General features: G+C 33.7%; 1 protein-coding gene across 1 annotated transcript in view; it reads left to right on the top strand.

Moving 5' to 3' along the window:
- The window catches only part of LOC143228627 (medium-chain acyl-CoA ligase ACSF2, mitochondrial-like), a 71,592-nt gene extending 70,500 nt beyond the window's left edge, over window positions 1-1,092 (top strand). The window contains exon 16 of the mRNA XM_076459855.1: window positions 770-1,092. Coding sequence (XP_076315970.1) covers window positions 770-895 — 126 coding nt within the window. The 3' untranslated portion in view covers window positions 896-1,092. The remainder of the gene's footprint in view (window positions 1-769) is intronic.
- The last annotated feature ends 12,161 nt before the right edge of the window (window positions 1,093-13,253 follow it).

Here is a 13,253-nt window from a genome sequence, read left to right as displayed (position 1 = left end):
ATTAATTAGAGATGTAAAAATGGTTGTCTGTTTGGGAATATAGTGAACATTTATAGTTTTTGTGTAATTAAATTATCTCAATATATCAGGCATAGTAATGGTCATATAGATTTATACACAACCCCCATAAAGTGCTTACAAAATGTTACCAGTTTGAAAAGCAGTTTATAAAACATGTATGTCTGAACCATTACTTTAAGTAAAGACACTTTTAAGTGTCTCTACTTGTAATTATTCTATCATGTGTGTAATAACATTTTAAGTTATATTAATTTTCTGTGTTTTTTTTTTACTTCTTTATTTGTACATAATATCAGGACTGACTCCATAAACACACCTATTGTACAGTGTACAAAGCATTGAGTATACAAATGTTATAATCATATGATGTTCATCTATTATTAGTTAGTAATACTTGTGTCATCCTGTATTTAGAATGTTTCTAAGAAAACTTTGTCCAAGGGGAAATAATACCATTGTTTACATTAGAATTATTAATTTTAAGTTATGAAAAATATACAAATAATTTAAAAACCACAATGCACAATGATCCGTTTAGTAATATTGTACAGGTTCCATTGTAACTCTTTCTTTTCTAAATGTAGGCTAGCAAAACAATGATGACAGTAATATGAACAAGTTGGCATTATGGTTCATGTTAACAGAATAATAATTAATTTACACTAAGGTATAAGAGTAACTTGCTTTATCCAGTAAGTATACATCAGTTCTGAATAACTGTATTATATATTTAAATTATATATTTCAGATCAGTTACTTCAAGATTCCCAGACACATTACATTTGTAGAAGATTTTCCCAGAACATCATCTGGAAAGATTATGAAATACAAGATAAAAGAAGAAATTATAAAGAAACTTAGAATTAAACATTAAATAAAGACACATAAGTAAATATCTATGTATGTGTTTCTACTGCTGTTCCATGTCTACATTAAATATCTTCTTCTAGAACCATTTTCCATATAAAGTTTAGTATGATACAAAGATCAAAACCCATTTTGAAATGTATTTCTTTTATCATATATTAAATCATCTTTTGTCAACATGACAGAAGTATCCACAAACCTGAATTAACTATCCCATTATTCTTACCATTGTGAAAAACGTCTGTAACAGTCTCAACAATGTCTTGGCTATAGGATGGTTCAGAGTTTATGATGTAATCACACTTAACCAGTTCTCTCTTAAAGAAAATATTATGATTTAAGATGTAATTACACTTAACTGGCCACCAGTTCTGTCTTTAATAAAATATTAAGATTTAAGATGCAATTACACTTAACTGGCCACCAGTTCTGTGTTTAATAAAATATTAAGATTTAAGATGCAATTACACTTAACTGGCCACCAGTTCTGTCTTTAATAAAATATTAAGATTTAAGATGTAATTATACTTAACTAGCCACCAGTTCTGTCTTTAATAAAATATTAAGATTTAAGATGTAATTATACTTAACTGGCCACCAGTTCTGTCTTTAATAAAATATTAAGATTTAAGATGGCCACCAGTTCTGTCCTTAATAAAATATTAAGATTTAAGATGTAATTACACTTAACTGGTCACCAGTTCTGTCTTTAATAAAATATTAATAATTAAGGTGTAATTACACTTAACTGGTCACCAGTTCTGTCTTTCATAAAATATTAAGATTTAAGATGTAATTACACTTCTCTGACCACTAGTTCTGTCTTTAACAAAATATTAAGATTTAAAATGTAATTACACTTCTCTGACCACCAGTTCTGTCTTTACCAAACTCTAATGGTTTTAGATGTAACCACATTTAACAAACTTTATTCCAAACATGAACATTGTGCTCACCAACAAGGTGCCTTACAAATAACAGAATCTTCTAGAACACTAGCTTCAACACCAGCTTTATAACGAACACAAACTTATGGTTTTATAAGGACTTGTGTGAATCAGGTGACATATTTATAAATAAGTATAGTTAATTATTAAACGATATTTGATAACAACTACAGAATAGTTCTGTTAAAGACAATCTGTGAATTGTAGTAGTTGGCATTTGGTCTGAGATTGTAGTTAAAACCTTGTTGTAACAGAAGATCGCACAAGTTGACAATAGTCACCAAACAGACTATTACATTTCTGTATTTGCATGCGAAATAAGTAGAGTTTGTACTTTAATTGAAATAAAAATATTTATATTTGTCACAAATGGCAGCACAAACTAGTTTGTTATTTTTCTTCATAACAATCTGGATGGAATGAAAAGATATGTTAGACACACTATAATTACAATTTTCGAAGCCGACGAGTTCTTCGTTCAATACCAGGAGTCATATTCAGTCGTGGGTAAGACTATTTTAACGTAACCTGCTTCAGTATTGCGAATGAACAAAATACGCTCAGGACGTTCAAACTATTAACTGCAACATTCTATATGATAACAGTACACGTGAAATTGTTTGAAAATATCAGATAACTTAACTGTGTTGTTCTTTTTTTCTGTTGGTTTTTTAACAATATTCACGTAAAGTAAAAAAAAAAAAAAAATTCAACATATCTTCAAATCAGAAATTAGTGAGGCGGCAGATAGTCAACCGAACTCACCGCCATCTTTGAGATATTTTTTCTAATGTTGATTTACATCACAGTAACATTTTATTGTATTTATCTCAATAACAGCATTTTAATCATTTGTAAGGCTTGGTTTTTCAAAAGTACATGTTTTAAGAACTTAAAAACACAACTTTATTAATAACTTGTTTCTTCGACAGATGGCAGGCCGTGTTAATAGCTTGATTTGCTATATTGTACACCCTAACCAACGAACAGTGAGCTAAACAAATTACTGAACTGAGGTATTATATTTAAAATCTTGATTCCTGGAGTAGCTATTATAAAGTTCTTTAAAATACTCACAAACTTTGATAGGTACCTATGATCTGCTGCTACAAGTTTTTATAACGATGCGAGCATTTAACGTGTAAAATCTGCAGTCGACTTGTCATTCAAACGTCATTTAACTAAGCAAAGTGACTAACGCTACACCGCACATTGGAATATTGTCAGCTCAAGTTGTAAACTGTAGTTTTTTAGAAACTACACACAAGGAGGCGTTTTATCAGTTCATCCCATAAGTAATGTCCGAAAATTTAATACAGAAAATGTATCATCATTTTTGTCTTTGTAGAAAGTTTTAATAACTAAAATATGTAGTAGGACGTCTATAAAAATGTTCAGACAAATAAAAGAAACTAACTCAACTCCACTTTTTCAGATCATTAATCAAATAAACCCTTATGAAGATGGATATGTCAGAGGAGCACATTAGACATACAATGTTTTATGAGTTTAAAAAAGGTAATAGTGCAATAGAAACTACACGAAACATTCAAGGTGTTAATGGTTCGGAGTCTCTCAATGAAAGAAAATGTCGAAGGTGGTTTAAAAAGTTGGAAAATGGGTCCCCCATGATCTGACAGAAGCCAACCTTAGGGAAAGAGTGGACATTTGCACTTCTCTGCACTCTAGTGAACGCAACTCACCTTTTTCGGACATGTTAAAAGTGGATATATTATAACAATGTTAAGTTCCGCAGACAATAGCTCAGTGTGGGTAAACTGGCTAAAGTACAGCCCAAAATGGACCTCCACCCTAGGAAAGTCTTGTTAAGCATTTGTTAGAATATTGTTGGTGTGATCCACTTTGAGTTGCTGTCACTCAATATAACTTTTACATCAGACTTCTATTGTCAACAGTTAGAGCGCTTCATGGCCCCATACAACAAGAACCACATCTGTAAAGACTGAAGATCTAGACTGGGAAAAACTTCCACATCTTCATTATTCTGCAGACTTTGTCCCATCTGATTATCATCTATTCTGAAGTTTACAGAACTATCTTGATGGTAAACAGCTTGTAACACATGAAGATGTCAAAATTACCCTCTCTACATTCTTTTCATCCAAACCCCAATAATTTTATAGAAGTGACATTCAGAAGCTTGTGAATCATTGACAGGAAGTAATTAATAATAATGTAACATACATTATTGATTAAATAACATTAAAAGTGTTTAAAATCCTTTCTGTGTTTCTGAACCTAAAATCGGATGGCTTGATATACTGCTTAAAATAATAACGAAACAATTGAATATTTAATTATTTAATAAACTAGCAAATTATCTTTATATTTCTACAAAAGTCATATACAAATTAGACAAAAATAATAATAATTTATGGGATAAATCAAATAAACATATTGCTTAACAGAAGTGCCTGACACACTATGAGGATTCTTCCCTCCAATGTGTTTTTCTGGTTCACATCTGTCTAATTATACCATGTTACACTTGGTAGTTTAGAACGTATTAAGACACAACACAACCATAACACTCTGTAAAACTGTGGTTTCATTTACAAAACGTCAAACAAACACAGAGATAATTAATTAAAATTCATACTGCCCAGTTTCATCCACGATAATTTAATTAAGTTTTCTCCACACTGTCTGGTAATCTCAAGAAGTCTCTGTTTATATCACATCAACTGAAGGTTAGTACCACTACAGCTTGACACAGCTGATATGTACCGTCAACTTTTTCACTGTTCTGTGTGTGCTTTCTGGTCGAGTTTGTTCAACTCGTGAACTAGTAGCATTACTGACACCTACAGAGTTCCACAAGACATGCTAGTGTTTATAACTAAAGTATAGTTACAGTAGAAACAGACATGCTAGTGTTTATAACTAAAGTATAGTTACAGTAGAAACAGACATACTAGTGTTTATAACTAAAGTATAGTTACAGTAGAAACAGACATGCTAGTGTTTATAACTAAAGTATAGTTACAGTAGAAACAGACATGCTAGTGTTTATAACTAAAGCATAGTTACAGTAGAAACAGACATGCTAGTGTTTATAACTAAAGTATAGTTACAGTAGAAACAAACATGGTAGTGTTTATAACTAAAGTATAGTTACAGTAGAAACAGACATGCTAGTGTTTATAACTAAAGTATAGTTACAGTAGAAACAAACATGCTAGTGTTTATAACTAAAGTATAGTTACAGTAGAAACAGACATGCTAGTGTTTATAACCAAAGCATAGTTACAGTAGAAACAGACATGCTAGTGTTTATAACCAAAGTATAGTTACAGCAGAAACAGACATGCTAGTGTTTATAACCAAAGCATAGTTACAGCAGAAACAGACATGCTAGTGTTTATAACCAAAGCATAGTTACAGTAGAAACAGACATGCTAGTGTTTATAACCAAAGCATAGTTACAGCAGAAACAGACATGCTAGTGTTTATAACCAAAGCATAGTTACAGCAGAAACAGACATGCTAGTGTTTATAACCAAAGCATAGTTACAGCAGAAACAGACATGCTAGTGTTTATAACCAAAAGTTTATAGTTACAGCAGAAACAGACATGCTAGTGTTTATAACCAAAGCATAGTTACAGCAGAAACAGACATACTAGTGTTTATAACCAAAGCATAGTTACAGCAGAAACAGACATGCTAGTGTTTATAACCAAAGCATAGTTACAGTAGAAACAGACATGCTAGTGTTTATAACCAAAGCATAGTTACAGCAGAAACAGACATGCTAGTGTTTATAACCAAAGCATAGTTACAGTAGAAACAGACATACTAGTGTTTATAACCAAAGCATAGTTACAGTAGAAACAGACATACTAGTGTTTATAACCAAAGCATAGTTACAGCAGAAACAGACATACTAGTGTTTATAACCAAAGCATAGTTACAGCAGAAACAGACATACTAGTGTTTATAACCAAAGTATAGTTACAGCAGAAACAGACATGCTAGTGTTTATAACCAAAGCATAGTTACAGCAGAAACAGACATACTAGTGTTTATAACCAAAGCATAGTTACAGCAGAAACAGACATACTAGTGTTTATAACCAAAGCATAGTTACAGCAGAAACAGACATACTAGTGTTTATAACCAAAGTATAGTTACAGCAGAAACAGACATAGCTAGTGTTTAGTGTTTAACCAAAAGTATAGTTACAGCAGAAACAGACATGCTAGTGTTTATAACCAAAGCATAGTTACAGCAGAAACAGACATGCTAGTGTTTATAACCAAAGCATAGTTACAGCAGAAACAGACATGCTAGTGTTTATAACCAAAGCATAGTTACAGCAGAAACAGACATGCTAGTGTTTATAACCAAAGCATAGTTACAGCAGAAACAGACATGCTAGTGTTTATAACCAAAGCATAGTTACAGTAGAAACAGACATGCTAGTGTTTATAACCAAAGCATAGTTACAGCAGAAACAGACATACTAGTGTTTATAACCTATAGTTTATAACAGACATGCTAGTGTTTATAACCAAAGTATAGTTACAGTAGAAACAGACATGCTAGTGTTTATAACCAAAGCATAGTTACAGTAGAAACAGACATGCTAGTGTTTATAACCAAAGCATAGTTACAGCAGAAACAGACATGCTAGTGTTTATAACCAAAGCATAGTTACAGTAGAAACAGACATGCTAGTGTTTATAACCAAAGCATAGTTACAGTAGAAACAGACATGCTAGTGTTTATAACCAAAGCATAGTTACAGCAGAAACAGACATGCTAGTGTTTATAACCAAAGCATAGTTACAGTAGAAACAGACATGCTAGTGTTTATAACCAAAGTATAGTTACAGCAGAAACAGACATGCTAGTGTTTATAACCAAAGCATAGTTACAGCAGAAACAGACATGCTAGTGTTTATAACCAAAGCATAGTTACAGCAGAAACAGACATGCTAGTGTTTATAACCAAAGCATAGTTACAGCAGAAACAGACATGCTAGTGTTTATAACCAAAGCATAGTTACAGCAGAAACAGACATGCTAGTGTTTATAACCAAAGCATAGTTACAGCAGAAACAGAAAGTTTATAACCAAAGCATAGTTACAGTAGAAACAGACATGCTAGTGTTTATAACCAAAGCATAGTTACAGCAGAAACAGACATGCTAGTGTTTATAACCAAAGCATAGTTACAGCAGAAACAGACATGCTAGTGTTTATAACCAAAGTATAGTTACAGTAGAAACAGACATGCTAGTGTTTATAACCAAAGCATAGTTACAGTAGAAACAGACATGCTAGTGTTTATAACCAAAGCATAGTTACAGCAGAAACAGACATGCTAGTGTTTATAACCAAACATAGTTACAGCAGAAACAGACATGCTAGTGTTTATAACCAAAGCATAGTTACAGCAGAAACAGACATGCTAGTGTTTATAACCAAAGCATAGTTACAGCAGAAACAGACATGCTAGTGTTTATAACCAAAGAAACAGACATAGTTACAGCATAGAAACAGACATGCTAGTGTTTATAACCAAAGCATAGTTACAGCAGAAACAGACATGCTAGTGTTTATAACCAAAGCATAGTTACAGCAGAAACAGACATGCTACTAGTGTTTATAACAGACATGCTAAAGCATAGTTACAGCAGAAACAGACATGCTAGTGTTTATAACCAAAGCATAGTTACAGTAGAAACAGACATGCTAGTGTTTATAACCAAAGCATAGTTACAGCAGAAACAGACATGCTAGTGTTTATAACCAAAGCATAGTTACAGCAGAAACAGACATGCTAGTGTTTATAACCAAAGCATAGTTACAGCAGAAACAGACATGCTAGTGTTTATAACCAAAGCATAGTATAGTTACAGCAGAAACAGACAGCTAGTGTTTTACATGCTAGTGTTTATAACCAAAGCATAGTTACAGCAGAAACAGACATGCTAGTGTTTATAACCAAAGCATAGTTACAGCAGAAACAGACATGCTAGTGTTTTATAACAGAAAAGCATAGTTACAGCAGAAACAGACATGCTAGTGTTTATAACCAAAATAGTTATAGTTACAGTTTATAACCAAACAGAGTTACAGCTAGACATGCTAGTTTATAACCAAAGCATAGTTACAGCAGAAACAGACATGCTAGTGTTTATAACCAAAGCATAGTTACAGCAGAAACAGACATGCTAGTGTTTATAACCAAAGCATAGTTACAGCAGAAACAGACATGCTAGTGTTTATATAGTTACAGCAGAAACAGACATGCTAGTGTTTATAACCAAAGCATAGTTACAAAGATAACAGACAGCAGAAACAGACTAGTGTTTATAACCAAAGCATAGTTACAGCAGAAACAGACATGCTAGTGTTTATAACCAAAGCATAGTTACAGCAGAAACAGACATGCTAGTGTTTATAACCAAAGCATAGTTACAGCAGAAACAGACATGCTAGTGTTTATAACCAAAGCATAGTTACAGCAGAAACAGACATGCTAGTGTTTATAACCAAAGCATAGTTACAGCAGAAACAGACATGCTAGTGTTTATAACCAAAGCATAGTTACAGCAGAAACAGACATGCTAGTGTTTATAACCAAAGCATAGTTACAGCAGAAACAGACATGCTAGTGTTTATAACCAAAGCATAGTTACAGCAGAAACAGACATGCTAGTGTTTATAACCAAAGCATAGTTACAGCAGAAACAGACATGCTAGTGTTTATAACCAAAGCATAGTTACAGCAGAAACAGACATGCTAGTGTTTATAACCAAAGCATAGTTACAGCAGAAACAGACATGCTAGTGTTTATAACCAAAGTTTATAGTTACAGCATAGAAACAGACATGCTAGTGTTTATAACCAAAGCATAGTTACAGCAGAAACAGACATGCTAGTGTTTATAACCAAAGCATAGTTACAGCAGAAACAGACATGCTAGTGTTTATAACCAAAGCATAGTTACAGCAGAAACAGACATGCTAGTGTTTATAACCAAAGCATAGTTACAGCAGAAACAGACATGCTAGTGTTTTATAAGTTACAAAGACATATAGTTACAGCAGAAACAGACATGCTAGTGTTTATAACCAAAGCATAGTTACAGCAGAAACAGACATGCTAGTGTTTATAACCAAAGCATAGTTACAGCAGAAACAGACATGCTAGTGTTTATAACCAAAGCATAGTTACAGCAGAAACAGACATGCTAGTGTTTATAACCAAAGTTTATAACCATAGTTACAGCAGAAACAGACATGCTAGTGTTTATAACCAAAGCATAGTTACAGCAGAAACAGACATGCTAGTGTTTATAACCAAAGCATAGTTACAGCAGAAACAGACATGCTAGTGTTTATAACCAAAGCATAGTTACAGCAGAAACAGACATGCTAGTGTTTATAACCAAAGCATAGTTACAGCAGAAACAGACATGCTAGTGTTTATAACCAAAGCATAGTTACAGCAGAAACAGACATACTAGTGTTTATAACCAAAGCATAGTTACAGCAGAAACAGACAGCTAGTGTTTATAACCAAAGCATAGTTACAGACAAACAGACATGCTAGTGTTTATAACCAAAGCATAGTTACAGCAGAAACAGACATGCTAGTGTTTATAACCAAAGCATAGTTACAGCAGAAACAGACATGCTAGTGTTTATAACCAAAGCATAGTTACAGCAGAAACAGACATGCTAGTGTTTATAACCAAAGCATAGTTACAGTAGAAACAGACATGCTAGTGTTTATAACCAAAGCATAGTTACAGCAGAAACAGACACATGCTAGTGTTTATAACCAAAGCATAGTTACAGCAGAAACAGACATGCTAGTGTTTATAACCAAAGCATAGTTACAGCAGAAACAGACATGCTAGTGTTTATAACCAAAGCATAGTTACAGCAGAAACAGACATGCTAGTGTTTATAACCAAAGCATAGTTACAGCAGAAACAGACATGCTAGTGTTTATAACCAAAGCATAGTTACAGCAGAAACAGACATGCTAGTGTTTATAACCAAAGCATAGTTACAGCAGAAACAGACATGCTAGTGTTTATAACCAAAGCATAGTTACAGCAGAAACAGACATGCTAGTGTTTATAACCAAAGCATAGTTACAGCAGAAACAGACATGCTAGTGTTTATGCTAGTGTTTATAACCAAAGCATAGTTACAGCAGAAACAGACATGCTAGTGTTTATAACCAAAGCATAGTTACAGCAGAAACAGACATGCTAGTGTTTATAACCAAAGCATAGTTACAGCAGAAACAGACATGCTAGTGTTTATAACCAAAGCATAGTTACAGCAGAAACAGACATGCTAGTGTTTATAACCAAAGCATAGTTACAGCAGAAACAGACATGCTAGTGTTTATAACCAAAGCATAGTTACAGCAGAAACAGACATACTAGTGTTTATAACCAAAGCATAGTTACAGCAGAAACAGACATGCTAGTGTTTATAACCAAAGCATAGTTACAGCAGAAACAGACATGCTAGTGTTTATAACCAAAGCATAGTTACAGCAGAAACAGACATGCTAGTGTTTATAACCAAAGCATAGTTACAGCAGAAACAGACATGCTAGTGTTTATAACCAAAGCATAGTTACAGCAGAAACAGACATGCTAGTGTTTATAACCAAAGCATAGTTACAGCAGAAACAGACATGCTAGTGTTTATAACCAAAGCATAGTTACAGCAGAAACAGACATGCTAGTGTTTATAAGAAAAAGCATAGTTACAGTTACAGCAGAAACAGACATGCTAGTGTTTATAACCAAAGCATAGTTACAGCAGAAACAGACATGCTAGTGTTTATAACCAAAGCATAGTTACAGCAGAAACAGACATGCTAGTGTTTATAACCAAAGCATAGTTACAGCAGAAACAGACATGCTAGTGTTTATAACCAAAGCATAGTTACAGCAGAAACAGACACATGCTAGTGTTTATAACCTATAGTTTAGAAACAGACATGCTAGTGTTTATAACCAAAGCATAGTTACAGCAGAAACAGACATGCTAGTGTTTATAACCAAAGCATAGTTACAGCAGAAACAGACATGCTAGTGTTTATAACCAAAGCATAGTTACAGCAGAAACAGACATGCTAGTGTTTATAACCAAAGCATAGTTACAGCAGAAACAGACATGCTAGTGTTTATAACCAAAGCATAGTTACAGCAGAAACAGACATGCTAGTGTTTATAACCAAAGCATAGTTACAGCAGAAACAGACATGCTAGTGTTTATAACCAAAGCATAGTTACAGCAGAAACAGACATGCTAGTGTTTATAACCAAAGCATAGTTACAGCAGAAACAGACATGCTAGTGTTTATAACCAAAGCATAGTTACAGCAGAAACAGACATGCTAGTGTTTATAACCAAAGCATAGTTACAGCAGAAACAGACATGCTAGTGTTTATAACCAAAGCATAGTTACAGCAGAAACAGACATGCTAGTGTTTATAACCAAAGCATAGTTACAGTACAGCAGAAACAGACATGCTAGTGTTTATAACCAAAGCATAGTTACAGCAGAAACAGACATGCTAGTGTTTATAACCAAAGTTTATAGTTACAGCAGAAACAGACATGCTAGTGTTTATAACCAAAGCATAGTTACAGCAGAAACAGACATGCTAGTGTTTATAACCAAAGCATAGTTACAGCAGAAACAGACATGCTAGTGTTTATAACCAAAGCATAGTTACAGTTACAGAAACAGACATGCTAGTGTTTATAACCAAAGCATAGTTACAGCAGAAACAGACATGCTAGTGTTTATAACAGCAGAAAAGACATAGTTTATAACCAAAGCATAGTTACAGAAACAGACATAGTGCTAGTGTTTATAACCAAAGCATAGTTACAGCAGAAACAGACATGCTAGTGTTTATAACCAAAGCATAGTTACAGCAGAAACAGACATGCTAGTGTTTATAACCAAAGCATAGTTACAGCAGAAACAGACATGCTAGTGTTTATAACCAAAGCATAGTTACAGCAGAAACAGACATGCTAGTGTTTATAACCAAAGCATAGCATAGTTAACAGCAGAAACAGACATGCTAGTGTTTATAACCAAAGCATAGTTACAGCAGAAACAGACATGCTAGTGTTTATAACCAAAGCATAGTTACAGCAGAAACAGACATGCTAGTGTTTATAACCAAAGCATAGTTACAGCAGAAACAGACAGCAGCTAGTGTTTATAACCAAAGCATATAGTTACAGCAGAAACAGACATGCTAGTGTTTATAACCAAAGCATAGTTACAGCAGAAACAGACAGCAGAAACTAGTGTTTATAACCAAAGCATAGTTACAGCAGAAACAGACATGCTAGTGTTTATAACCAAAGCATAGTTACAGCAGAAACAGACATGCTAGTGTTTATAACAAAGCATACATGCTAGTGTTTATAACCAAAGCATAGTTACAGCAGAAACAGACATGCTAGTGTTTATAACCAAAGCATAGTTACAGTTACAGAAACAGACATGCTAGTGTTTATAACCAAAGCATAGTTACAGCAGAAACAGACATGCTAGTGTTTATAACCAAAGCATAGTTACAGCAGAAACAGACATGCTAGTGTTTATAACCAAAGCATAGTTACAGCAGAAACAGACATGCTAGTGTTTATAACCAAAGCATAGTTACAGCAGAAACAGACATGCTAGTGTTTATAACCAAAGCATAGTTACAGCAGAAACAGACATGCTAGTGTTTATAACCAAAGCATATACAGTTACAGCTAGAAACAGACATACAGCAGAAACTAGCTAGTGTTTATAACCAAAGCATAGTTACAGCAGAAACAGACATGCTAGTGTTTATAACCAAAGCATAGTTACATAGTTACAGCAGAAACAGACATGCTAGTGTTTATAACCAAAGCATAGTTACAGCAGAAACAGACATGCTAGTGTTTATAACCAAAGCATAGTTACAGCAGAAACAGACATGCTAGTGTTTATAACCAAAGCATAGTTACAGCAGAAAACAGACATGCTAGTGTTTATAACCAAAGCATAGTTACAGCAGAAACAGACATGCTAGTGTTTATAACCAAAGCATAGTTACAGCAGAAACAGACATGCTAGTGTTTATAACCAAAGCATAGTTACAGCAGAAACAGACATGCTAGTGTTTATAACCAAAGCATAGTTACAGCAGAAACAGACATGCTAGTGTTTATAACCAAAGCTAGTGTTTATAACCAAAGCATAGTTACAGCAGAAACAGACATGCTAGTGTTTATAACCAAAGCATAGTTACAGCAGAAACAGACATGCTAGTGTTTATAACCAAAGCATAGTTACAGCAGAAACAGACATGCTAGTGTTTATAACCAAAGCATAGTTAGTGTTTAGAAACAGACA

The sequence above is a fragment of the Tachypleus tridentatus genome, chromosome 10, assembly GCF_004210375.1.
Source record: "Tachypleus tridentatus isolate NWPU-2018 chromosome 10, ASM421037v1, whole genome shotgun sequence".
Lineage (NCBI taxonomy): Eukaryota > Metazoa > Arthropoda > Merostomata > Xiphosura > Limulidae > Tachypleus > Tachypleus tridentatus.
Note: the sequence above shows the minus strand (reverse complement) of the source record. Positions and strands in the feature narration are given on the sequence as shown.